This window comes from Netta rufina (assembly GCF_964035555.1).
Source record: "Netta rufina genome assembly, chromosome: 17".
In the NCBI taxonomy this organism is placed as follows: Eukaryota; Metazoa; Chordata; class Aves; order Anseriformes; family Anatidae; genus Netta; species Netta rufina.
Window position 1 is genome coordinate 11,804,972 of NC_140141.1, and position 25,492 is coordinate 11,830,463.

Genomic DNA, 25,492 nt, shown 5'->3' on the forward strand with positions numbered 1-25,492 from the left:
AAGGAGTTGGGGAGAAGGACTGGAGGCAGAGGCATTGCCCTATAGAATAAACCTTTATTGTCTGGCTGGTGTTGGTACACGTGTCAACGCAGGTGTAGACGGTGATGAAGGGGTGAGTGGCACTGAGCACAACGTGCCCAGAGCTGGGGAGGAGCACGGGGGCTGCCTAGACCCTGGCCCTGGCCCCTCACGCCCTCCCTGCTCCCCTCCAGCTCCCCAGCACGTGGGTGCTGCAGGTCCCTGCCGTGGAAGTGCCCTGGGCACGTGAGTGCAGTGGGAAGCAGGGTGTCAGCATGGGGCCATCCCGGAGAGGTGGCACCAAGCAGGGACTGTGGTGGGCAGAGAGGCTGGCTTCCTTGCAGGGGGGCCAGGAAAACCGCTCTCGGGCTGCCTGGAGACCAAGGCGCTCTGCCTCATGGAGGTACCAAAACCAGCAGTGCCCACCAGGGACCCGGTTCTTGGAGGGGGGTCCGCGGGCTGAGCTGCACTTACGTGGACCCACGCTGGCTCAGGGCCCGAGGGCACGACCATGCCCCAGCCTCCCTGGGAAACAGGGGCACTGCCCACATACAAACAATTCCTTTGAAAACAAATAACTTAATACGCTAGAGCATGGCGGGGGGGTAGGGAGGAGGAGAACCAAGCTGGCTGCAGGGAGGGTGGCATCCTGGGCAGCACCCGCCTGGCACTGTCCTGCCCTGCCCACGCCTTCAGCCGGGCAGAGGCCGACCGAGGAGCTCCAGCGAGGCCGAAGCAGGGGGCGACCCAAGTGATGGAGCCCCCCCCCCTTTCCCCAGGACCAGCCCCGCAGCCTCTCCAGGCCCTCCCGCCAGCCTCTGGAGCGGAGCAGCAGCTCCTCCGCACACCAGCGTCCCTGCGGGGAGGGGGCAGTGAGGTGTCGGGCAGCTGCAGGCCAGGGCAGGCTCTAGCACTCTTTCTGCCGCATGCGCAACTCGTGGCGACGCAGGTGGTTGTAGAGGGACTGCACATAGGTGAAGACGCACTTGGGGTCTGGCTTCTTCCCCATGATCATCATGTCTTCCACCTCCACCAGGGGCACGCAGTCTGCCAGCATCCTGTGGAGACGCAGGCCTCAGCACGGCTGGGCGGGCTGCCCCTTCCTGCAGGGGACTGGGATGGGGTCCGCCAGCGCTGGGTCCCTCTGTCCTTGGACTCACCCTGCCCTCCGTGCCCTTATCCTACCCCTCCTGCCGCCTCCGAGGCCGGGCAGCCTGCAGGCACCGCTCACCCCTGCTGTCTCCGTGCTCCCCTGCCACCCGCATACACCCTGCCCCAGCTCCTGCCCTGCTCTCAGTGCTTGCAGTCACCCCCCCAGCCCCTGTGGGCATGCCTGCCCTCCTCCTTCAGCTAACGCTGCTGCCTTTTTGGCAGAGAGCTGCACGTGCCTGCCCTGCATCCCGCTGCCTTCACAACGGATCCAGGCAAAGGCTGCCTGGCTGCAGAGGAGCTGCTGGAGTGTCCCTATCCCGCACTGCCCTTTGCTCCTACCCCACAGCCAAGGCCACATCTGCTGCATCAAGGGCTGTGCTGGGCCCTTCTCCAGCTGCTGCCAGCTCACGCTGCCCCTCTGCCGTGAGCAGCACCCCAGCCAGCCCCCAGCACCCTGCCCCTGCCATCCCACAGCCCTCCCAGTGCCCAGCGCCACCCCAAGCCCTGAGCTGGGGCTCCCACCCTGCCAGGCCCCAGGCAGATCCTCAGCCTCGGGGGCTGCTGGCACCGCTGGGTCAGGTACAGAGGGGAGTAGGGCCAGCTCCCACCCCATCCCACCCCATCCCAGGCTGTTGAGAGTTTAGGGGTGGCCGGGGGGTGCCCAGGAGCAGAGCAGAGCTCCTGCTGCCTGCCCAGCTCCCAGCACCCCTCCCACCAGTCCCAGCTGGGCAGCAGTGCAGGCTGTGTGATGGGACCCAAAATAACAGCCCCATGCTGAGGCCAGGGCTGGGGAGGAGCAGGCTGAAGCTCAGCCTAAGGCTGGGCATGGAACACAGCCTCACTTGGGACCTCCGTGCAGTGATCAGGGCTGGAGATAAAATGCTTCCAGGGTCCCGCAGTGCCTACACAGGCCTGGCTTCGTGGCTGAGTGGTGGTGCAGGCTGAGCCAAGAAGGGGGCTCATTGGGGCTGCTCCAACCCTACTGGGAGGATCAGACAGCTTGGCTGACACCCTTCAGCAACACCCTTCCCCCAGTCCTCTCCCCCCTGCGCCAAGCTGCAGAGTCCCACCCGGATTTGCTGCATGCTTCAGTACCCCCGGCACAGTACCTGGAGGGGGGGACCGGGGTCTGGCACAGGTACAGCACAGAGCAGAACCACGGCTGGTGCCAGCCCTTGGGCAGGGAGGTAGGGGTGAAAAGAGCAGCAGGCTCAAGGAGAGTTCCCCAGCTCCTGGGCTCCTCATGAGTGCTGCAGCCATGCTGGGGGGGGTTCAGGCCAGCCCAGCAGCTGTGCTGGGGACCTGCTTCTCTGCCTTGCTCCTTAGGTCAGCGCTGCAGGGCCGCTGCAGAGCTGGAACTCAAAAGGCCAGGGAAGCAGCGGGCCCCGAGCCCAGGACCTGGCTAGCACCAACCCCTCCACGTGATCCAGCAGCAGCCCAGGGGGGCCATGCTCAGGGCCTTGGAAAAAGCACCCGCCTGGTCACAGGAGGCCCCTGTTATACCGCCAGCCCAACCGTGGGCCCAGTCCCAAAGGGTGATGGAAAAGCTAAGGCAGCACGGGGAGACAGTCTCTGTCCTTATAAAGGCATTGTTTGGGCCTCGGTGTGCTCGTGCAGTGCGCAGCCGGGGGAGAGGAGGCTCCAGCGCCAGCTGGGATGCCCCTGAGAACAGGCACAAACAGTGCAAGAAGAGGCAGGACCGGAGCCTTGAGTCACACTTTCCAGGCTCCCCTCTCTTTCCCATATAAGAGCAGGCAGCACCTTGGCAAGGGGGAGGGGAGGGAGAGAACATCCTCTGCCACGCCTGACCCCACATCAGCCTCCACCCGGCCAGGGCGGGCAGCCCTGATATTTGGGGGCGAGGAGGCAGCAGCAAACGCAAGCGGTGGGGCTGGGGGGAGAGGTTAGGGGGCGATGGGTGCTCACCCCTCACCTGGGCACAACTGCTACGGGTGAAACGCTCAGCACCCGGCTGGGGTTGGTGAGCAGGAGGCCAGGGAAGAGCCCCAGCAGCACTGCTCCCACTGAGACCCCTGCGGCTGGAGAAGCATCGCCCCCCACCCCGGCTGCCACGCTCCCATCCACGGCCACCATCTCCCCCCCACACCCCTAGAGCTATTCTGAAAGCAGAGAGGAGGGCTTATTTGCCCTCCACCCTGCTCCTGGTAAGAGGGCCACGACTCTGCCCCAAAAAACACCACCAGAACTTGACCCTCGCCCACCAGCATCCCCCATCCTCTCCCCCAGCCGCAGCTCCCCGGGCCCTCCTGCCCAGCACATGGCCAAGCTGCAGGACGCGGGCAGGTGGGTGCGGGGGTGGTTAATTTGACAGCAAGGTTCTCACCATCGCTCCCGGGGGGTGAAAATGGGCTACGACTTTTTGGTTTTTACCAGCCCCTTCTGGACCAGGCAGCGATAGAATTCCTGAATGTATGTGTACACACACTTCCAATCCGGCTCGCGCATCCGGACCATGTCCTCCACGTCCAGCAACTGCGGACAGTCTGCGTGCTTCCTGGGGGCAGGGAGAGAGAGGGGCAAGCCAGTGACCGCAGCCCAGTCGGGGAGGGGGAGAAAGAGAGAAAACAAGAGACATATCAATGCAGTTCCCGTTCCTCGGGCAGACGTTGCTCTGCTCTCGCATGCTCTGGGGGTGCACGATGCAGGGCGGGACAGGTCCAGGCACCGCCACGCTCCAAGGCCATTCAAGTGAGATTTGGGGGCCAGGTCTCACAAGCGGGGGACGGAAGGGTAGGGGCAGGTGAGCAGTGTGGACAGGCGTGAGGTCCAGAGGGAACGACAGAACAAGACAGAGGAGGGAGGGAGTGAGGTGTTCTGGCGCGCCTGGTGCTCGGGGAGCAGGTTCCAGAGCGGAGCAGTGTTCTATATAGCTCGTATATAGACTGGTCGGGAGGGCCAGGCAAGCCCAGCCCTCCTGCCCAGCTCCGCTTGGAACTGTACGGTACAGCCCTGGTGCAGGAAGCTCAGGAGAAGATGCTCACAAGAGCTGGAGGAGGAGGAAGGATGAGAGGCCACCTGGCTTCCAGGCCGGAGAGATCGATGGCTCTCTCAGTCCACGTACCGGTCCCCAATTAAGGCAAAAAGTCTATTAATAGGAGCGCCAAGACCCAGATAGACGGCCCCCTGTTTCCTGCTTGCTCCACCAAACAGCACCACGGGAGCTCCCGGGAGCTCCCAGCTCATGCTGCCGCACTGAGCACCCGCCAGGGCAGGCGGGGACAGGACCCCCTCTGAAACCTGCCTGATCCTGCCCTGAGGCAGCCGCCAGCAGGGTGCTGGAGGGGAAGAGGAGTGGATGGGAGGAGAGACAGAAGGAAGGAGAGAGGGCCTGGCTTCCAGCCCTCCAGCTGGACGCGCTCCCGTCTCTCAGCACCCAGGAAAACCAGAAGCAAAAGGGGGAGGGAAGAGACTTGAGAAGCTGCGATGGTGTTTGAGCCCCTACAACTGTGAAGGAGGCACCTGGCACGTACAAACCCAGCTCCCCGGTCCCAGCTCCCCAAGTGCTGTAGTCCCTCACCCAGCACCCTGGAACAGGACGTACTATGCACAGCAGGGCAAGCTCAGAGCTGCTGCCATGCCTCGCAGAGCCTGCCCTGGCTTTGGGTCCTCTGCCCCACACCCAGGAAGCCCAGACCGCGTGCCCACCAGCTCCGCACCAGGCTGGGCTGTACCAGCCTCTCTGCACACCCAGGCACCGCTGTTCCCAGTGTCCCAACCTCATTGCATGGCACAGGAGAGCAATGCTGATGGGTGCTGAGCCCGGGGCACAGCCAGCTCCTCTAGAGCCATTGCTCTTGCCCTGCCTGCATCCTCCTTGCCCAGTCAGCAAGGAGAGCTGCCCTGAGCACGGGACACAGCACCACGAGTTACGTACTCTGCAGAGGAGAAGGCCACCTCGAAGTTGTGACGGCGATTCTGGGGTGTGAGCTGGCTGTAGTCAAAAGCCTCTGGAAAGAAGTTGTGGACCAAAGCACAGAAGGCCATGCCGTCGCTCCAGCTGGATGAGAAGTTCTGGATGTCCACATGCTGTGGGGAGGGAGAGTTACCAAGGGGCACAGTGACCAGCCCAGCCTGGCCCTGGATGGGGAGAAGGTAGCACTGACCTCATAGCCCCGGGTCTTGGCTCTGCACCAGTCCAGCAACATCTGCTTGATGCTGCTGGCGTTGGGAACACCGAAGCTGGAGGAGCGCTGCACGGCTGTGCGTGCCGCCGCAGGGTTCGGAGAGCTGTGGGAGAAAACACAGAGGGTAACACACACGTGATGTTTACCACTCCAGCTGTCCCGTGCCTGGCCTGTCCTCACCTTCCACCCTCCTTCTGCAGCTTCTCAATCATGGCCTTGCGAGCCTGTGAGGCGGATGTCTTGGGCAGGCTCTGAGCTTTCATCAGCTCCTTCTTCTTCTCAGCCTGGCGCCGCTCCAGCGCTGCCAGACTGCTCTGCCTTGAGGCAGTCTCATCTTCCCGGTCAAAGATGCTGGAAGCAACAGACAAAGAGTCAGTGCAGAAGGTGATGCATGCAGCCCTGGGAAGCGCACGCAGTGTCCTCAGACCCTTGTCATCACTGGCAGCTCAAAGACCACCCCACTGGTTCTGCCCCAGGAATGTGGAGGTGGCAGAACTCTGCGCTGTGAGTTTTCCTTCAGGGAGGGCTCCCACCCAGCCTCCTGCCCACAAAGAGGACCCCCAGGCTGCTGCTGTGAGGACCACTGGAGAAAGTGAATGTGCATCAAGGAATGGGAGGTGACTGCTGGCTTTGGGGGTGTCCCCATATGGGGACAACACAAGCTGGACAAAGAGTGTGCAACCAGACAGCTGACACAGACTGCTTTATCTGTCCTGCTGCTGGGCCGGTGAGGGCCCTGCAGAGGCACCAGCACTCACCTGCCTGTCTTCTTGGAAGAGGAGCTGTAGGATGATTTGGTTTGAACAAATGTGCTGCTGCCGTCTGCAAAGACAGAGAAAGAGGCCTCAGGCAGGAGCAGAAAGAAACAGAACTGGGCAGGCTGAGGGGCTCTCCACGGCATGCTCTGCGGTAGGAATGCCCCCGTGGTTATGCCGTGGAAAAAGGGCAGCACAAAGGGGCAGCAAAAGCTCTTACTGTCTGTTCTCTTCACATAACTCGACTCCATGGTTGTTGTACGGGAAGTCTTGGTGCCGTCATCTGCGTGGGGGAAGGCAAAGAGGGATCAGCTGGGTCGGAGTGACAGCAGCACCCACAGAAACTGACTGCCGCAAAGCACCCTTGTGTCCACAGAGCATGAAAGGGAGAAGTCCTGGACAGCCAGTGGGAGGAAGGGGCACAGCTACGTCCAGGACAGACAAGAAGGGCCAGACAGATGGCATGTGCCCTCCAGGCAGCAGAGACCAGGCAGAGTGGAGAGGCCAGGTGAAGGAGCAGGGAGGCAGGACGGCTGGAGCAACTCTCAGTTTCAGTTCACCAGCACGTCCAGTGATGCTGACAGCAAGAGGTGTAGGTGACAGAAGTGTCCTGAGGTGCAGAGAGCAGACAAGGCCTGTGCCAACACTGATTGGGAGTACAGATCAGGTAGGAAGGCACTAAAACTGAACCCTTAAAGCTCAGGCCCCAGGCAGGCTCTGGGAGAGCCAGGAGACACCCACGTCCTCCTGAAGCAGGAGGCTAACAGAGGGAAGGCAGCAAAACCTGGCCCTAAACCAAGGTTCTGCTCTCTCCAGGGTGCAGCTGACCCCATGCACCCACAGTGTCACCTCCCTGCACAGGGAGAGCGACAGAAGGTGCCTGGGTCTCTGTGCTGGACCCTGCCCAGGGCTCTGCAAGGCCCCGTGCACACCACAGGCTGGGCTGATGATGGAAATGCCGGGGGTCCTTGAAGACGGTAAGCTCAGGCCAGATCCAGGGCAAGTGGAGAGAGTGGCAGAGAGAGAAACAGTGGCGAGCCTTGGCAGCAGAGCACCGGAAAAAAAGCTCTCGGCACAGCTTCCCAAATGGCCAACACGCCTGCAGAGCCAAGCAAGCAAGGCTCCTGCTCTGCCAGACCTGCCCTTACTAGACTGGATGAGGCGTTCTGTTTTGGTGACAGTGCTGCGGGCTGAGCCATCGGCCGACTGGGAGCTCTGTGTGGTAGTGGTCTCGGTGGTGTGGCCGGCCCTGCCCGCTGTAGCCTGGCTCTTCATCTCCTGCAGCCTCTGGTCCCGCTCCTTCTCCCGCTGGTCTGCAAATCACACGTGAGATGGCACCAGCAGCAAGAGGCGAGGGCCAAGGGGTGACGGACATGGGCCCAGCCATCCCAGGGTCTTGCCAGCTGCAGCCAGCCCAGGACCAGCCTGGCAAGGCCAGGGGTGCAGCAGAAGACAAAACACCTTCAATCTTTACTACCAAGATGCCCCTGCTCAGGCAGCCTCCTCCTGGCTCCACCTGCAACACCTCTGTGGCTAACAGCAGCCCCACACACCCCAGCCCTCCCTGCAGCCCCGTGTCTACCACGGGTCGCCATCCAGCAGGCCCAGCAGCTGCCAGATACCTCGCTTGCGCTGACGCAGCTCCCGCATGGCGTTACGGATCAGTCGTCGCTCCTCAAAGTCTGTCGTCTGATCCAGCTGCAGGGGGGAAGGGGAGGTTAGCATTTCCCTTCTGCTCTTCTCTCCAGCCCAGTTCTGAGACCCCTCGCACCCCAGGCCGAATCCTGTTCTCAGGAGCCCGCACCACCCTCAGGAGCGAACCACGGTGAAGGAAGTACCATCTTATCCAGAACGTCCTCATCCTCGATCCTGTTCAGCTCCTCCACGTTTAGCTTGGTCCTTTTTTCCACCTCCTTCACTTGGACCTTCTCCATGCCGTTGGGCAGCTCTGGCTCCAGCCTTGGTGCTTGGGGCTGCTCCACCAGCCTTGGCACCTGGGGCTGCTCCACCAGCCTTGGCGCTTGGGGCTGCTCCACCAGCCTTGGCGCCTGGGGCTGCTCCACCACGTCTGGTTCCATCTGCAAGGACAGTGCCACACGCCTGAGCCTCACCAGCCCTGCTGCCCGCCGGGCTGCTCGGGGCCCAAATTCCCCAGGAGCCTTTTTGCTTGCACAGTCCCACAGGCGGCAGGGACCGTGGAGGAGACGTGCTGCGTGGTGTAAGAACTCACAGTTGGTGGGATTCTGTGCATGACAGCAGTGACCAAGGCAGGCAGGGGAGCGTCACGACCCCCAGCTCAGCACACCACAGCCCACCGTGCCTTGGGAGACTCCAGGCTTTCTCTTATCTGTTTCTACTCTGGCTGCTGAAATGTCCCCAGACATTTCCCACCGCAGCCTGGGGGTGTCCGCGACCCACCACAGCCACCAGGGCCTCCAGCAAGGCAAGGGGGAACCCAGAGGGACCAGGCTGGGCCACACCACGCCTGGTGCCTCGCAGCCGGCAAGGTGCTGGCAAGGCCAGTGCGCACCATTAGCAGCAAGGAGATTTCCAGGGAATTAAGGGACTTAGTGTAAAGAAGAGCTTGTGGAGCAGATCAAGAGCCTCCCTGTCATCCCTGCTCAGGAACTAGGCCAGCTCAGCCCCCACGGGAGCACAGCCGGGATGCCAAGTCCCTTTCAGCGCGACCCCCAAGCAATGTGCCGCAGGCAGCTGTCCAGGCCCAGAATAGGGCCTGGAGGCGGTGGGCAGGAGGTGTCAGCGGGGGACCGAGGCAGCCCCACCGCACACCTGGCCCCGTCCCATGGCCCTGCCAGGCGTGGGGCAGGCAGGCACACATTTGCTGGCACCCGGCTCCCCGCTCAACCCAGGCCGGGGCCAGCAACGCCCGCGCCCTATAGCAAAGCCCAAAGTGTGGCAGGAGCAGCGCAGAGCCCAGGGCCAGCGCAGGGCGAGAGGATGCCTGCAACTCGAGCCCGCAACACGAGCCCGCACGGGGGCTGCGACAGCTGCCCCGCAGCAGCCAGCACGCCCTGCGGCTGGCACGCCAGCAATGCAAAGCAGGCAGGCACCATTGGCTCGGGCTCGGGGCCCTGCCCGGTGCTAGCCTCCCACAGCGGCGAGCCACAATCGCAGCTAATCCCGGTGACGCTGCCTGCCCGTTCCAGACACCCACTCTCGCAGGCCCTCCTGCTGCCATCCCTCGCCCCCAGGGCTTCTGCTCGGCCCCCCGGCTCCGCACCCGCTTGGCCTGGGGGCTCCAGCTTCAGCTCAGCGTTCTCAGCCCCACAGTCCACGGAGATCCAGGTCAGGACAGTGCCACCCTCCTCCCCCAAAATGCCTCCCCCCCTTCAGGCTGGGAGCCGCCTGGAGCCCGGACCAGCCCTGCTCACACTCACAAAGCTGTTGCTCCGGGAGAGGTGCACGGTTGACTGCTGGCGTGTGCTGGAGAATGTGGGTGGATGGGCCACGGGGCTGCCGGGCTCCTCGGTGCCCTCAAAGTGAGCGCAAGGGTCCTGTGCTTCCAGAAAGAGGGTGCTGAGGTCCTTCTCCGGGGGCTCCTGCGGCCCTAGCCACAAGGCCAGCACGTCCAGCCGGCGGCCCAGGCGCGCCAGCTCTGCCCGTAGCACCAAGTGCTCTTCCTCCAGGTCATGCAGGGCTCGGGCCAGGGGCTGCACTTGCCGCAGCGCCTGCTCCAGTTGCCCCTCCACTGCCCGCCCGAAAGCCTGCAGCTCCCACCGCAGCTCCTCCAGCTCGGCAGCCCCAGCCTGAGCCAGGCCCTCCAGGCTGGCCCCCGGCATGGTGCCGGTGGGCTCCAGGGCTGCGGGCGCTGCGGCGAGAGCCCCTCTCAGCTGTCTCCTGCTTTTTATACGAGCTTCGGGGGCACCACCCCCCCCCAGCTGGAGACCAGCCCGGCTCCACACGCCGGCTCGGCTATTCTTGTCGCAGCGGCCGGGGGTCCCGTGCAGGGGTGCTTAGGCAGGCGCTGACACTTGGAAGGATTTCCAGGCCCTGGGGGACCAGGTGGCCCAGTAACGGGGACGGGGGGGTGGAATGACACCGTGGGGCAGGGTGGGTGCCAGGCAGCTGCTGCAGGAAACCGGGTCCTGCCTCTGCCAGCCCATGGCACCCTTCATGTCTGTAGGTGCTGTCATGGCCAAGTGGCGCTGGGGCTCTGTGGGATGAGCCCTGGGCTGTAAAGGGAGGCAGGCAAAGGCAGCAGCCCCATATGATCCACCCCAGCCGTGCTGCTATGCTGCATGCAGACAGCCCCTCCTGCACACAGCCCTGGTAGCTCAAGAGACCGGGAGGGACCACCTTTTGCCTTCCTTTGTCCCTTCTGCCACTGCTGAGGACGCCGTCCCACATCACCCACGAAACACAAACCTCTTCAGCTCCAGGCCAGTGAGGGTGTGGGGTCCTGTGCCACCAGCTGTGACCGTGGGACCCCACGGGGGGGACCCATCTCCCCTCACAGCACGCAGCCGGATGGCACGCCGGGTCCCCACGCACCAAGCACCCCCAGCACCCCTAGCATGCCAGCAAGAGGTGCACACCACAGCAGCCACTGTCCCCCAGCTCCACGCACACCACGGGTCCCCTCAGACTGACCCCTACCTGGCAGGGCTGAGGGCAGCACAGCCTCTTCCTCCTCCACCTCCCTGCCCGCTCGCAGCACACCTGGAAGCTGCGTCTGCCACCGGGCAGCTGAAGTGTCCTGAGCACCCCCCTCCCGGCACGGCAGCACTGCTAATACCTTAATGAGAGCTGACGGGCCGTTGGGGAGAAGCCTGCGCGAGCGCGTTAGCACAGGGCAGTCATCCTCCGCGGGCAGTAAGCTGCCCCCGGACAGCAGGAGCTGCATCCTGGTGCAGGCAACATCTGCAGCCAGCCCCCACCAGGCTGCAGGCACTGCCTGCTTCATGCTGGCAGAGGCAAAGGCTGGGCTGAGCCCACCACGAGCAAGCAACGCTCCGGCCACCGGCGCTGCCATACTCTCAGAAGCAGGCAGGCAGGGCTGGCATTCAGCCTCGGAGGGCCATGAGTTAGAGGCAGCGCTGCTCCTGACATCCCAGCTTCTGCCAATGCCACTGCGTGCACGCATGCTTCGCATTGCCCTAGATGGCCAAGAGCAGATAAAAGCACTTGAAGAGCTGCACACACCGGACTGCCTCTTGGGCACCTCCGACCCATCGCCCTGCGCAAGCCCTGCTGCCCCAGCACCCCGGGCTGCCTTCAGATCTCCCCCCAGAGCTGAGCCGGGGGGCAGAGGTGGTGGTTCCAGTTGTACCCAAGAATCCCTGTGTGCCAGGTAGGCACAGCTTGAGAGCACAGAGAGAGGAATCGGTGAGACCCCAGCCCACTGCCCCACGGCAGATCGAGGGGCAGAGCCCCTAGAGGTGTTTGCCACAACAGGCTCTGCTGCTTCACGGCCAAGCTCCATTCCCAGGACGGAAAACAGAGGGGTGGGTGGCTGAGCTACCACCACCCTAAGAGGTTTCTGAGATCAGAGGGAGAGACACACAAAAGCCTTCCACCTACCCCCACCCCAAGCACCTGTATACGCTGTGGCACAGACTGGAGCGCTCAGGGCTCATCAGTCCAGGGACATTGATCTACACGCAGACCCCAGAAGCTCCCCCACCTGTAGAAAAATCAGCTGGAGCTTCCAGCTCATCCCACCACAGACAGGTGCCTGCCCCGACCCACAGAACAGCACGGCTGCTCCCCACCCCACGCCCAGGACCCTGCACGCCGTGCCCGAGCTAGGCACAGCCCGGTGGCACCCAGCCCCTTCGGACACCACCTGGGTACACTCACCTTGACGACATTGCTGCTGATGCAGATGCTGCTGCTGCCGCCGGGGATGGTGGTGATGCGGATGGGGGTGCTCCTAAGCCCCAGGGTAAGCTCTGCAAAGGAAGCCACGGGTACTCGGGGCTTGCTCCAGCCTGGCAGGCTCAGCCCTGCACTTATGGCTGGGGAGAAGCTCCGGCCCCTGCCAGGCTGTCTGCCTGCTGTGTGCATCCTGCCTCGGCAGCAGGGCGCTGAGCTCTGGTGCACGGAAAGGGCTCTGGGGACAGCTGATAAATGTGGGAGCTCTTGCAGGAGGGGGGAGCCAGGCCCCCCTTTACCATCCCAGCACGCCCTAACCCCCCTAAGAAGGACAATTTCCACAGCTCTCCATCTGTGGCCAAGACTCCCTGGCGTGAGGGACAGCCCCGGGAGAACACGCGGAAGCATCCTGAGCCAGCAATGTCCTCGTGCAGGCTGGCAGGGCTGGACTGGGCATCGTGCAGCGACGGGAATGGGATGATGCATGGCTACTTAGGCCAGTGGGAGATGGCAAGTCTATGGGGACGTGGCACGGATATGGGGCAGAGGACTGGGCAGGATGCAAGGATAGGCTGGTGTTTTGGGGCCAGATGGGTCAGGGCAAACTGTAGGGACAAGAAGATTGTGGGGACAGGGCAAGGACCATGGGCATGGAAGGGAGTGTGGCAGAACAGCAGGGCCAGGGACAGACCTTGGGGACAGATGGCCTACGAGCACAAGGACGTGCTGAGCAGGCTGGGCGTTCCCTGCCAGGGTCTAATCTTTTGGCAGAGCCCATGCTCAGCCTTCTGGCCACCAGCACCCAAATCCCACCAGTGCTCACTTGCCTGCTGCTGCCCACCTATCCTACTGGTCTACCCCACACGCCCAGTTGCCACCCTTCTGCTTACTGGTTTCCACCCGCTCCCTGGTGCCCACCAGCCCCTGGCACCTCCTCGATTGCTCACATCGCCCCTCGGGGCATCAACCCTCCCGGCACATCCTGCAGCCCCTACGGCCGCTCCCTGCTGTCCCCCCCCACGACACCCACCACCCCCAGCGGGTCCCCAGCTGCCCCCAACACATCCCCACCCGGTGCCCACCTGCCCGCTGGCTGCCGGGGGCGGCCACGACGCGGGGCGTGAGGGACTGCGTGAGGGGCTGCACGCGCCCATCCTTGATCTCGATGGTGAAGTAGGTCTTCATGCCGTCGTGGGCAGCGGCGGCGGCGGTGGCAGAACCGGAGCCGGTGCCGGAGCCGACGGGGCGAGGGCCTGCGGGCGGCTGGGCCGGACTCTGCTCTGCGCCTCCGCCGCCGCCGCCGCCCCGCGAGTTTTGAGCGATCCCCGACGACGGGGCCGAGCGCGGTCCCCGCTGCAATTGGGCGGGCCCGGCCCGCCCCCCCCCGCCGCCCGCCCCCTCGGGGCCACCCGATGGGGTCGGGGCTGCCGGGGCGAAGCGCTGGGCGCGCTCCCGCACCGAGGAGGAGCGCTGGATGGGGCCGTCGGGGCTGGGCTCTGCGAGGGACAGCGCAGCCGGGTCAGCCCCGGGGGGCTGGCCGAGCATCCCGTCGAGTGTCCCACCCGTGCACGCAGCCCCTTAGGGTGCCCCCGCCGCATGCACGCTGACCCCAAGACGCCCACGCCCACGCCACCGCCACCACCACGGGTGCTGCCCTCGAGGGGTCCCCACCAAGCGTTTTGCCCCCCTGGAGGAAACGTGCAGGCGGCATCGTGCCACCACGAAGCTCCTCGCTTGCCTGGGCTCTGCTGCCGGGACACCTTCCCCCCCCTCCCCAGGGAAGCACGGAGAGAAAAGAGCCACCACGGGGACCTTACCCACGCGGCCAGCCGATGCTTGCTCCCAGCGGTGAGTGTTCAGGCGAGCCGGGGTCCTCACTGCGTCCCGGGTGGGCGCTGCGGTTGGAGAGGAGCCAGGCAGACCCAGATATGCAAGGAAGAAGAGGAAGGGAGCAGAGGGTGAGCACAGCACAGGGCTGTGTTCTCAGCTGCCCCCGACGGGCACAGCACCCCCGTCACCCCATGTTGCCCAAAGTGCAGCACCAAAACTCACTGGCACCTGCAGGTCACCCTGCAGTGCAGACTTATAGCACGGAAAGGGAAGGGAAAGACCAAGGTGTCCACACCCGGGTGGGCACCAAGAACCTGGGGGCTGTGCTGAGAAGTTGGGATCATCCCTGCCCCTGTGGGACCCTGTCAAAGCCGGGCCAGCCCAGCATTGGCTTCATGGGGAGGAGGGTGGCCTACTCGCCAGGCCAACCACCACCAGGGACTTGACCTTCAGGGTGCCTGGGGCTGCAAGCTCATTTTCACTCTTTATTTCCTCCTGGCACAGCAGAAGGGAAGGATTTTCCCAGCAGCAGGACAGGGCATCTGTTGTTGCCCACCGCGATCTCTCAAGGCTGCCAAGAGGACTCAGCCAGGCAAGGAGGTCCCGGAGCGGTGCTCAGCTCCCGGACAGGCCAGCGAGCACAGCCCCGGGTGGGGGGGGTGGGGTGCTGGGGCCAGACGGGTGCTCAGCTCCCAGCCTTATTGGGACAAAGAATGCAAAAGGCCGGGGTTTACTGCAGGCGCAGATTCCCTTTCATGGCCCTGCAGCAGCCCGGCCAGTAGCTGGGGGACTTGTAAACACCGCGCCTGGCACCCCACCGCCAGGACCAAGGCCTGGGCCAGCCCCACAGCAGCTGGAAGGGGGTCAGGCCCACAGCCAGGTGGCACAGAGTCACCAGCCACCAATGTCCCTTTGACCTGGCCGGTTCCAGCTGCTGCATTCCTCTCCCCGAGTCGCGTTCCCAGGGCTCATGACCCGTGGACTCGGTGGCAGCTCTGGGGAGGCCCAGCCCCCAAGCAGGGCAGCGCATCCATCCTCCCAGGCGTCCTCCCCAGCACGGGGCCAGCGGCTGCTTGCAAGGGCAGGGCTGGGGCAGCGAGGCCTGGCGCTGTGCAGGGTGCTGGCACCCGCTGCTGGGGGAAGCTCCTGCCCGAGCTGCTCCACATCGCCCTGTCGAGGGTTGCCCTTACCCGCTCGCTTCTCCTCCAGTTTCACAGCCTTCCCCGACGCCTGGCCTCGCACGCAGATGACAAACTGCAGGAGGGGAAAGGGGCAGCGCAGTGAGCTGGGGAACGACCCAACATGCAGCCCCCCTGGGCTCCCAAACCCCCTGGCAAGTCACAGCCCCCAGGGGCAAGCACTGGGACCACCCTTGTGACAGCTGCCTCCAATGTGTGGCACCTCCAGCCCCTGCTAAGAGGACCTGGGGGCAGATGGTCTCAGTGGTTTCTAGCTTATGCCAGCATTCCTCTACCTGGTTGCCCTGGCTGACGGCAGAGGGCTGGTGCTGGGGATGCTGCTGTGCCTGGCGGCTTTGCCCCGTGCCACGTGGGGTCTCCAGCTGCTCAGCGTGGGGTTCCTGCGTGGCAGAGTGGCTGCTGGAGCTCTTGTCTTTCCAGGAGGCCTGGTACTGCACTTCGCACTCGGCCACGCGCTGGGTGCATGGCTGGACCTGCTCCAGCTCCGTGGGGTGGTCTTCAGGCTTTAGGGCTGGAGCAGGCTCCGGGGCTGGAGCAGGCTCCGGGGCTGGGTGCAGGTCTAGGATCACCAGGGCTCCCGAGGCTGTGCCTACAGGGGAGAAAAATGGGCTCCATGCAGGGGAACCTCAAGCTGCCTGTGCAGCATCGCCACTCCCAAAAGCCCAAGCAGGCAAATAGCTTTTCTGAGCCAGCCTGGGCTTTTAAGGGGATTTCCCCCACCTCCACCCCATAACTCTCCATCCTCCTACTCCCCCTAACACCCCACTTTTCCCCACGCTCCCAGACTCTGCTCCATACCCCGAGCAGGAGCCTGGGTAGGGCTGGGCCTAGGGTAAATGGCATTTACACGGACTCACCCTGGGCACTGGGTTTTTGGGGCCCTCTCAGCTGCTGGCTGTTCAGCTCCTGCGTCTCCGTTTGGCCATGTTCCTGCTCCACAGATGCGTCTTGCTCGTGGGCCTGGGGAGAGTCGGGGTAAGAGCCCAGCCATGCCTGCAGCTGCCCCCACCCCAGAAGGCTCATTGGGGACAAGCGTCCCTACACCTTGCTGCTTCCACTGCCTTCCCCAGACTACATTTGGCTGCTGGCAACCTGCTGCAGCGCTGCCTGGGGTCAGAGGGCAGGCAGGCAGCAGTGGGCAGGCTGGAGGGATGCTGTGTGCACTGGAATGTGATCAGAGCCCTCCTTCCTACCATCCCCAGGGCTCCCAGCACCCCTGAGATAGGCAGCAAGACACAGAGCTCCTCTTGGGTCCCCTTGTGCCTCCTGCTGCCTGTTCACGACACAGCAGCAGGCCAGCCTCGTCCAGCATTGATCGCAGGAGGTGGGAGGAGAGGACAGTTTCTGCCCCGTGCCCCTGTCCTGCTTCCTCATCTCCAGGTATCCAGAGAGCCCCACAGCAATAGAGCAGAAGGAATCCGGGGTGACACGGGCTCAGATCCTGGTGTAACTCCAGGATGGGGGGAGGCAGAAAGGGGACCACGCTCCAAAGTTTCACAGGAGAAACCTGTCCTCAACCCTGTACCCCACTGTGGACTCTGTCTAAAGGAAATGCCTCAGATTTTGGAGAAATTGGCCAGATAAAGTGGGACAGCCCCACTGGCTGCTCGGGAAATGCCCCTGCACAGACAGGGGCATCACTGCCAGGCAGGAAATTTGGGGTTTCACCCACTCCTCCTGGCCCTGGCCCTCTGCCTGCACCACCAGCTCAACCTTTCCCCACTTGAAGAGTCATCACCGGTGGGCTCCAGCCTAGCTCCAGACCAAGCCTGGGCCCCTTGAAGGTGAGCAGGGACAGCCAGTGTGGGGAAAGGGTGGCCAGCTGCAGCAGCAACTGCTGGACAGGCCCAGCTGAACCTGGGCCAGGGCAACGTCTGACACTGGTCACAGCTTGTACCGGTGTCCTGGGTGCTCCTGTGACCAGGCACAGCCACATCCCCAGCGTCCCCAGGCCCCCCCAGAGCCCTGCTTCACCCCCAGTGGCACTTGCTCCAGTCCCCTAAGGCAAGTTAGCCACATATGCATAGGGGTTTTTGCCCGCAGAAGGCTAGCACTGGAGCCCGAGAAAAGGGTGAGGAGATGTCCAGCAGTTCCCCCACTAGCAGCACCCTGCACACTCACCACAGGACATTCAGGCTCCTCAGCAGGCAGCTGGTCAGCATCTCCACCGTGGCTGCTCTCCTCTGTCCCATCCAGCACCGGCTGCTCAGCATCACCCCCCTGGCTGTCCTCCACGCTCCTGCCTACAGCCAGGGCCTCGGTGCTGCCCTGACAGCCGTCGTCCACGCTCCTCACTGCAGCTGGAAGCTCGGAGTCTCCTCTCTGGCTGCTCTCCCCATTCCCAGACAGAGCTGGCGCTTCAGCATCATCCCTCTGGCTGCCTTCTGCAGGCACGGCTGGGGGCTCGGTGCCGTGCCTCCGGTTGCTCCGCACGTTACCAGCCAGGGTTGCAGCTGAATGAAAGCAAAGAAGGCGTTTAGGAAGGTGCTGGCCACATCCCAGCACCTCTCGGGTAGGTGTAGCAGCCTGCCCTGGCGGAGACACAGGGAGAACACCTCACCTTCGATTTCCTCAGCCCGCAGCTTGCGGATGGCAGCCCGGATGAGCTTGCGCTCCTCGTATTCGCTGGCTGCTCGCAGCTGCAGAGGCGAAGACCCAGGAGTGAGGCACAGGGAGGACCTTCCCACCGCAGGCTCTCCAGGGTGGGGAGCAGGGAAGCCTTGATGACCCACGGCTCCCCCACACCACCCCGACCTCGAGGTAAGGGGCTAGGCAGGGCCGGGCCAGACCCCAGCAGCAGCTACTCACCAGCTTTGTCAGCTCTTCCACATCGGTGATTGATTCAAGTTCCCGGGACAGGGAAGCCAGAGCCTTCTGCTGCTCTTCCTCCAGCTGCTGGGACCTGCACAGGGGCCGGGGCATCAGAGCAGCCAGCGGGCAGCCACGGTGGGTGCTTGGGGAGCAAAGCACCACACAGCCAACAACACCCCACGGGCAATGGGGTCCCCGCGCACGCAGCCACCCGGTGCCAGGCTGCTCCCAGCCCCGCACCCATCAGCGTATGGACCAGCTACAGCAGGGTTTAGGCGTTGTTAAAGCCCCAAAGAGGAAGGAGCAGGGTGCAGATGAGCGTGGTCCCCCCAGGCTGTACTCACCGCAGCCAGTTCTCCTTGTTGTCCTGCCGGTGGCTGCCGCGCTCGGGTCGGAAGCGTTTGGATGCCAGTGCCTCCTCGTCCCTCTCCAGCTCCTGTCGCTGCAGCTCCCTGATGGCCGAGCGGATGCGGCGCCGCTCAGCCAGGTCCAGCGTGGCCTCCAGCTGGGAGGACAGGGCAGGGCTTGGTGCTGTGCTCCCCCCCGGGCTGCCCACGCGCCGTACAATGGGGCCGTCTGTCCTGCTCGGCCCACGCGCGCGGCACACACTGCCTGGCACTGTTGGCCCTACACAGGGCAGAGCAGGGCACCCCCCTCCCCCCTCAAGGGACAGCAATAGCTTGGCTTTGGCATGGGATGGGACACACAAGGCTGAAAATGCAGGAAGGGAGCTGGGCACCACGGCTGGGACCATGCACAGCAAGGAGATGGGGCGCATGGCACCCGTCAGTGGCCTGTGGGTCAGTCCTCTGCCCTCCCATGCCAGCAGCACGGGGGCAAGCCCTCCTGCCCCCCACAGCAGCACAGAGGCTGCCCAGACCCCTCTCTCATAGCCACCCATCTCACTGGGAGGTGCTGGCGCAGTGGATTCTAGCATCCCCCTCAGAAAGGGTCCCCCCAGCACATCCAGCACCAGGCGGGCTCGTCACTCCCCTCCGGCAGCACCAAGGGATGGCAGGTGGCTCCTGGAGCCCAATCCAAGAGCAGGATCTACCCCAAAGCAAAATCCATGTCCACGCACGGGGTGCCAGACCTGTGGGGAAAGGTCAGGCACGGCAGACACAGCCTCGCTGCCTTCCCGCGGCGGGACATCAGGAGCAGTGCTGGCTCCCAGCGAGGGAACCGAGGGGGTGATTTCCCATGGAGCTTGTTAAAAATAAACCCTGTGACCCACAGCAGCTGCTGTCAGCATCAAGCCCCAGCATGCTGTGAGTCACAGCATCCACAGCACAGAACGAGAGCATCGGTCCCCTTCCTTGCAGTCCCACAGGACACCACCAGGCCACCAAGCCAAGCACGGAGGCTTTGGGTCACAGCTGAGCGAGAAGACCAGCTTTTGTCCCTGAGCTGAGCCCATCTGCGCTTGAGCCAGGTTTTCGAGCAGCACAGCAAGCTTGGAGCGAGCCAGGGGAGAGCCTCAAGCCACTGCAGGTCTGCTGCACACCCTGCAGCTCCCAGCACGGGCTCTCCTAGCAGAGCCATCGCTCTCCAGCTTCTCCTCCCTGCACTGGGCTGGGGGGAATATTTCCATCCAGGCTGAGGACCCTGGAACAGAACTGCCTTGCACTGCCCCAGTGGCAGCTGGAAACGAGGTACCTGGACAGCTCAGTGACAATTCTGGGAAGCCCCCAGATGGCTGCACCTCCAGGCTGCTAACCCTCAGGGCCACCCTGCAAAGCCAGGCAGCACGGGACACGCGGTGTTAAGAGGCAGAGGCTCCCCTCTGCCTCCTCACCTCAGAGGCAGCAGCTCAAAGCATGAGTTCTCCCTCCCATTTCCCTCCTGGCACCCCCTGCTGGGCCACCAGGCTGATATCAGCAGGCTGCAACCAGCTGTCACGTCCTGCACAGCGCCAGCATCCTCCTCCTGGGCAAAGCCAGGGGCTTGCAGCCCCACACCGTGACCCCTACCCCACAGACTGGGGGCTCTCAGCTGGAGGTTGCACCTCTGCAGGCACAAGAGCAGGGAAATAGATGGGAAGATCCAGAGCTGCTGCGCTCCCGGGACACGGGGAGTGTCAGGGCAGGACACCCAGGGAGGAAATCGGCCCCTCCATCCGCAGGGCCTCCCATTTCCTATCAGAGCTCTGAAACTGTGCTCGCCTGCCCCGGGCTGCTGCCAGCACCCTTGGGAAGCTGCTGCGAGGACAAAGCCACCAGCAGTGGGGCCTTTCCCCACGTGGATAACAGGCAGGGCACCCTAGAGACAGGAAAGATTTAGTGGGGACTCCCCCAAGCAACTTCTTGGCACTTTTTTTCATGGAAAAAAGCACCCAGAAAAGCTGGAGACCCTTTGGCCAGCTCGCTCTGTGCACATTCCCCAGCAGCAGCTCTACCCCAAGCCTGAATGGAGGAGAGCTGCATCCCTTACAAAGGGGGCAGGTCTTTTTCTGCTGGCTCCACGTGCAGCAGAGAATTCGGGTCTTGGAACAGAGTGAAGCGAGCTGTGCACCACGTGGAGCCGTAACAGCATCGGGCCAGGCAGCAGGGCCAGCCCCAGCCCATCCTACAGCCGCACAGCCCTTGCCATGGCAGGCCCTGAGCCACAGACAGCTTCCCTGCTGCCTGCACTGGGGTGGGAGAAGCCTCTGCCCCTGCAGACGAGATGCCCTCAAGGCAGCAGGAGGGATCCTGGGGTCACCCTGTGCTGCCCAGCCAGGCAGGAACCCAGCTCAAGGTGCACAAGGTGATGCCAAGGGTCCAGGGGAAGAGATGTGGCCTGCACTGATCACACCCAAACAAGGAGCCAGGTGGAGCAATGAGCCAAAAAAACAGGGACCTGCATGCTCTCTGAGGTACATTCACGGACCTGAGGCAGGGGGTTGGAGGAGGATGGGGATGAACAGCGACAAGCGAGGCTGTCTGCAGCTGTGCAAAGGCCGTAAGGACAGAAAAACTCTCTTCCACCCCATGCTGAGAGGTGGAAGCCTGCACCATTCGCTAAATAAACTGCTGGCTGCACGCTGCTTGGCCCTGGCACCCAGCACAGGAGGCTCAGAGCCTCACAGCCGTGGTGCAAAGGCAGCTCCATGGCTCCTACAGGACCACAGCGTGGTTCTCATCGCAGCACAGAGGACACCCTGCTGACCCCCAAGCATGCCCGACAGCCCCCCTGCAGTTCTTTCAGTGTTACCCCAGCTTCACCCTCCTCAGAGCAGCCTTGGCTTCTCTTGGGGACAAACCCACAGCAAGGTAGAGGTGAAAGGCAAAGAGAAATCGGGCAGCAGCATTTCTAGAGGTGTCCTGCCTCCAGCACCCCAGCTGCCGCTCAGAAAGATGAAGTCGAGAGGGAACTCACTGCTGGACAGAAGGGAGGGAAGGAGGACAACCGGGCAGGCTCTGCCCTGCCCAGGAGGCTCCGGATGGGATCTGACCTGCAGCTGGGTCCCGGTGGGTTCAGCACGCCTTTCCTCTGCAGGAGAGATGGCAGCGGAGCAGCAGAAGGAGCCTCATCCCAAGCCCACGTCAGCACAGAGCCAGGGCAAGGCAAACAAACGGCTCCGGAGGCTTTCGTGGCCAGCAGCGAGGGGAAAAGTGCCGGAAACCACAGCTGGAGCCAGGGGTGGGAAGGGGCCACGGGGCCCGGCCCAGGCTGCAAGAGCAAGCCCGGAGCTCGGGACATGCCAGGGCCCCACGGGCCCTGCCCAGCCAGCAGCAAATTAACGGTTGCGAGCAAACGCCCTCCTCGTCACACACACACAAAGTGGCTTTGTGAGCAGGGCGCTGGCAAAGCCACCCCTGGGCTGCCTTCCTGATGATGCCCAAGCCTGGCGGTGCTCAGAGCCTCGCCTCAGCCTCAGCCCCGGCCCGCCAGCAGAGGGCTGCAATTAGCCCCGCAATCAGCCCCGCAATTAGCCCTGCATCCACCCACCTCCGGGAAGAGGCTGAGCACAGAGGGGGCACTGAGCGGGCTGGAGCTCGGCCATGGGGATGGCTCAGCTCTGGGGACAGGAGCCAGGCGCATCCTCAGAGGTGCCACTCGCCCATCAAGTGCCACTCGCCCCTAAAGTGTCCCCTACGGCCCCGCTGTTGTCACTTTTGGGAGGATGTGGAGAGCACGACTGCCTCCCAGGCAGAGGAAACAGGAAGGACAGCCGGGTGGCGGGGATGCAAAAGCTCCTTGGGGCTGTAGCAGCTTTGCCTAAAGGCTGTCGGATGTAAAAAGAAGGGTTCCTCATGCCTGTGACTTCCCTAGCTCAAGCCTGCCCTACCCCTGCTTCTACCTGATAAGGGATTTGCATCCTGCCTGCCTAATTAACCATCCTGAGAGACCTGGAGAGGCTATGAGAGGGGGGTGTCCCCTAGTCCAGGGCCAGCAGAACGCAGCCTGGTGCTCGGCACGGCTCCAAGAACTCCAAAATCCCCACTGCTTCCAGCCACACATCAAAAGACCAGCCCTACAGCTGCCCTGCCAGCCAGCATCTGCTCCAGGCTCCTCCAAGGAGCCCGTGGGAGCCAGGTGGGTGGCAGAGGCTCCCCTGGTCACTCCTGGCCCAGCCCGCTTGGTCCCCACGCAGCAGCACCCCCAGGGACACCAGGCTGCTGCTGGGAGCTCATTTGCTGGGAGAAAGGAGGAGGAGAACAGGACAGAAGCTGAGGGATAGGGAGAGCGAAGGAGTGAGGAGGAAGCAGTGGGAGAGGCAGGCAGTTTTCCCTTATATGGGCTAATCCTCTTCCAGCTGAGTGGAGCCAAAACCTAACCAAAAAAAAAAAAAAAAAAAAAAAGAAATCCTTCCCCGCCTCACACGAGCTTGGGACGGGCTTTCCCCAGCCCGCTCTGCAGAGGCACGGGGAGACCTGCACCCACCACAAACAGCCACTGCAAGGCTGGGTGCAGCCAGGGCAGGAGGAAATCTGAGGGCATAGGGGAAACGGCCATCCTCCGGAGTCCCCCACAGCCACAGGGAGGAGGGGACAAGCCACAGCAGCCAGGGATGGAGGGGCAGCCTCACAGCTTGCAGCAGGACGGCGAAAAACACTCTGCTCATGGACCTGTCCACAGCCCCAGGAGCATCCGTGCTCTGCCTGCGTGCAGCAGAATCACAGGGTGAGGTGGGGGCAGCTTCTGCCTTGGACACCTGCCTGGCCTGGGAGCAGCACGCACAAACAGTCTGCTGCAGATTGAAGGCACCAGTCCCCACCACAGGCTGCAAAACCCCATCTGGTTCAGAAGAAGAAAGCCCTAGGGAGAAGCACTGCTTGCTGCTTGGGTGAAATCTGCCTCGCTAGGCAGGCCAGGGACCCAGCTCCATCTGGACACTCAACCACCTCCCTGCCAGCACCCCTGGGGCCTTGCATCAATCCAAAGAGCTCAGCGAGTGGGAAGCAGCAGAGCCAGGGCACTGGCAGGATGGGGAGAAACCCAGACCCCCCGTTCCCACATCTCTAGGGTCACCCTCTGACCCATGCTTCATCTCAAGGGCAGCGGTGGGCTCTCTAACTGAAGCACAACTCAGCCTGTGAGCAACACTTCCACCCAGCCAGCTCCTTCCTCAAGGATGCTGCTGGCCACAGCAGCTCCTCCGGTGCACAGGGAGCGAGCAGTAGGAGCCATAAAACCCTGAGTGGCTAGCACAGGCATGATCTTAGCACACAGCAAGACTCAGGGATCGCTGTTGGCATCAACTGCCTTGTACAACAGCTCCCTCCGAGCCCTTACACCCCTCTTGCCTTCTCTCTCGCCTTGGTGAGCACAGGGGGCAGGTCTGCAAGCTGTCACCCAGAGGCAGGCAGGGTGGGAAGCTCTCTGCAGTACAGCCCCCACGCCGATCCCCTGCCCCCAGAGGTGCAGTTCCCAGTTCCCTAGCGCTGCCCCAGCACCCCGACCTTTTCCTGTTCCCCGCAGACGTTCTTTCCAAGCTGACTCAGCTTCCTGCTGCTCACCATTCCCCAGTGCTGCTCCAGCGCTTGCTCCCGGGCTACCCTGTGCTCAGCCAAGGCACAAAGGAAGCCCCCCAGCCCCGAGCTCACAGAGCAGGGGATCAGCTTTGGGGAGGCTGAATCAGCGGGAAGGCATTGGCCTGTCCTAAGCAGCGCAGCATCCTGCTGGGGTGTCCCCTGTCTGAGCAAGTGACAACCCCGCTCCTGCTTTTGGGCCACATGAGTGTTAACGGCCCACGAGCGCACCCAGTGCTCAGCTCCTGCTCTTTCTCTTGGGGGACTCGAGCTGAACAGGGCAGAAATTCCGCGGGGACTCTCGGGAAGTTGCTCCAACCGCTGCCGGGATGCCCGGCACAGCACCGCCACAGGAGGCAAGCGGCCGAGACTGGGAAGGGCTCAGCTCTCGGGGCAGAGAGGAAGAGGAGACCTAAGCCAGATAAAGCAGACAGCACCTTCCCCGCCTGGCACCGAGCAGGTAATCGAGGAGGCAGCAGGAAACATCTCGGCTTGGAGCTGCCAGCCAAGGCAGCAGAGACACCAGGCAGATGTTACAGCCTGGGCACGGGTGCGAGCAGAGGCCAGCGCAGGAGGGCTGGGGTCTCCAAAGGCCAACAATGGGGCAAGAAGCGGACTATCACTAGCACTCCCTCGTGCCCAGACCCCCCCCTTCTGCCAGGTAGGGCCCAAATCTTCCCGACCCCGCTCCCTGGGGCCAAGGCATGCCTTTATCCCACTCATCCCACTCACTTCCCAAGCTGCGGAGCCCCGCGGGTTGCAGCTCACGGATACGGGAGCAGGAGCTCTCCCACCCGGCGGGAGGACCCCGGCCTCTAGAGGGACCCCCGATCCCTCTCTCTTCCTTTACCGGAGCCCCAGGGCTGGAGCACACACGGGGCACACACCGATCCCCCCCAAACCCCCCCAAAAAAAACCCCGGGGCCGGCCGCAGCCCCGCACCGAAGCTCTCCACCGGCGGCGGGGGGGGACTCACCAGCTTCCTCAGCGCCCCTTCGTCCATACCCAGCAGATTTTCCTGGGACATCCCGGCTGACCCCCCCCCCCCTCTTCCCGACGGCTCCCCGGGGTCGCAGCTCGGAGCTCGGGGTCCCTCCGGTGCTGCCCCCGCCGAGCCCGAGACAACGAAGGGCGGTGCGACCCCACCGCTCCGCCCCGCTCCCCGCCCGGCCCCGACCGGTCCCGCCGCAATTCGGGGGCGGGGGCGGCCAAAGGGTGGGGATGGGGGCCGGGCCTGTGGGGTTGAAGCTGCTCCGGGTTTCCTCTGGGTTTCCTCCGGGCTTTTTCCTCCCCCCCGTCCCGGTTTTTGGCTGCCCGGTGGCTGCGGGGCGTGTTGGGGGAGGACCGGGAGAGAGGAGGTCGCATCCCTGTGTGGCTTGGTGCTGACCCCCCAGGAGCCCTCTTGGGTCCTGTTCCTGCAGGCATGGGGCAGCCCTGATGTGGGAACCCCCCCAAAAACCCCTCAAACTCCCCAAACCCTGGGGCAGCTGGGTTTGGGTTCATCAGACACCGTCCTCACTGGAGGTCAACAAGGATGGGATAGGGAGGGTTGGTGTGGGGCTCAGCATCCCTGGGTGCTGAGGGATTGGGGCTGGGTGCTGCCCCCATACCCAGTGGGACCTTTGTGGTGCGAGGCCCCGAGTGGGTCGGGGGCACTGCACCCAGTGCCTTGTCCGCTGCTGCCACAGCACAGCGCGGTTTGTTTGTGTAAAAGGAAACTGTTTCGTTTGGAATTAGAAAGGAACAGGATACATCATGGAAATATTTCTGCCCAGTCAGCCTTTTGTGACAGC

At 63.5% G+C, this 25,492-nt stretch overlaps 1 protein-coding gene across 3 annotated transcripts; it reads right to left on the reverse strand.

Moving 5' to 3' along the window:
- Positions 1–65: 65 nt before the first annotated feature.
- Positions 66–24,726, reverse strand: SMTN (smoothelin; the record flags this gene model as incomplete). 3 transcript variants are annotated; one of them, XM_084297577.1, is made up of 21 exons in its annotated part: positions 947–1,076; positions 3,515–3,685; positions 5,066–5,217; positions 5,295–5,418; positions 5,496–5,666; positions 6,074–6,137; positions 6,291–6,353; positions 7,219–7,383; positions 7,693–7,768; positions 7,909–8,148; positions 11,891–11,982; positions 12,988–13,401; positions 13,723–13,800; positions 14,926–14,989; positions 15,210–15,523; positions 15,792–15,894; positions 17,056–17,387; positions 17,495–17,573; positions 17,743–17,836; positions 18,090–18,250; positions 24,676–24,726. In XM_084297577.1, the coding sequence occupies 20 exons, from the start codon at positions 24,724–24,726 to the stop codon at positions 3,541–3,543; spliced, it is 2,982 nt and encodes a 993-aa protein (XP_084153703.1). In that variant the 3' UTR covers positions 947–1,076; positions 3,515–3,540. The 3 variants fall into 3 exon arrangements, with proteins under 3 accessions (XP_084153702.1, XP_084153704.1, XP_084153703.1); XM_084297576.1 differs by lacking the exon at positions 3,515–3,685 and having other exon boundaries at positions 66–1,076; XM_084297578.1 differs by lacking the exons at positions 3,515–3,685; positions 7,219–7,383 and having other exon boundaries at positions 66–1,076.
- Positions 24,727–25,492: the final 766 nt, after the last annotated feature.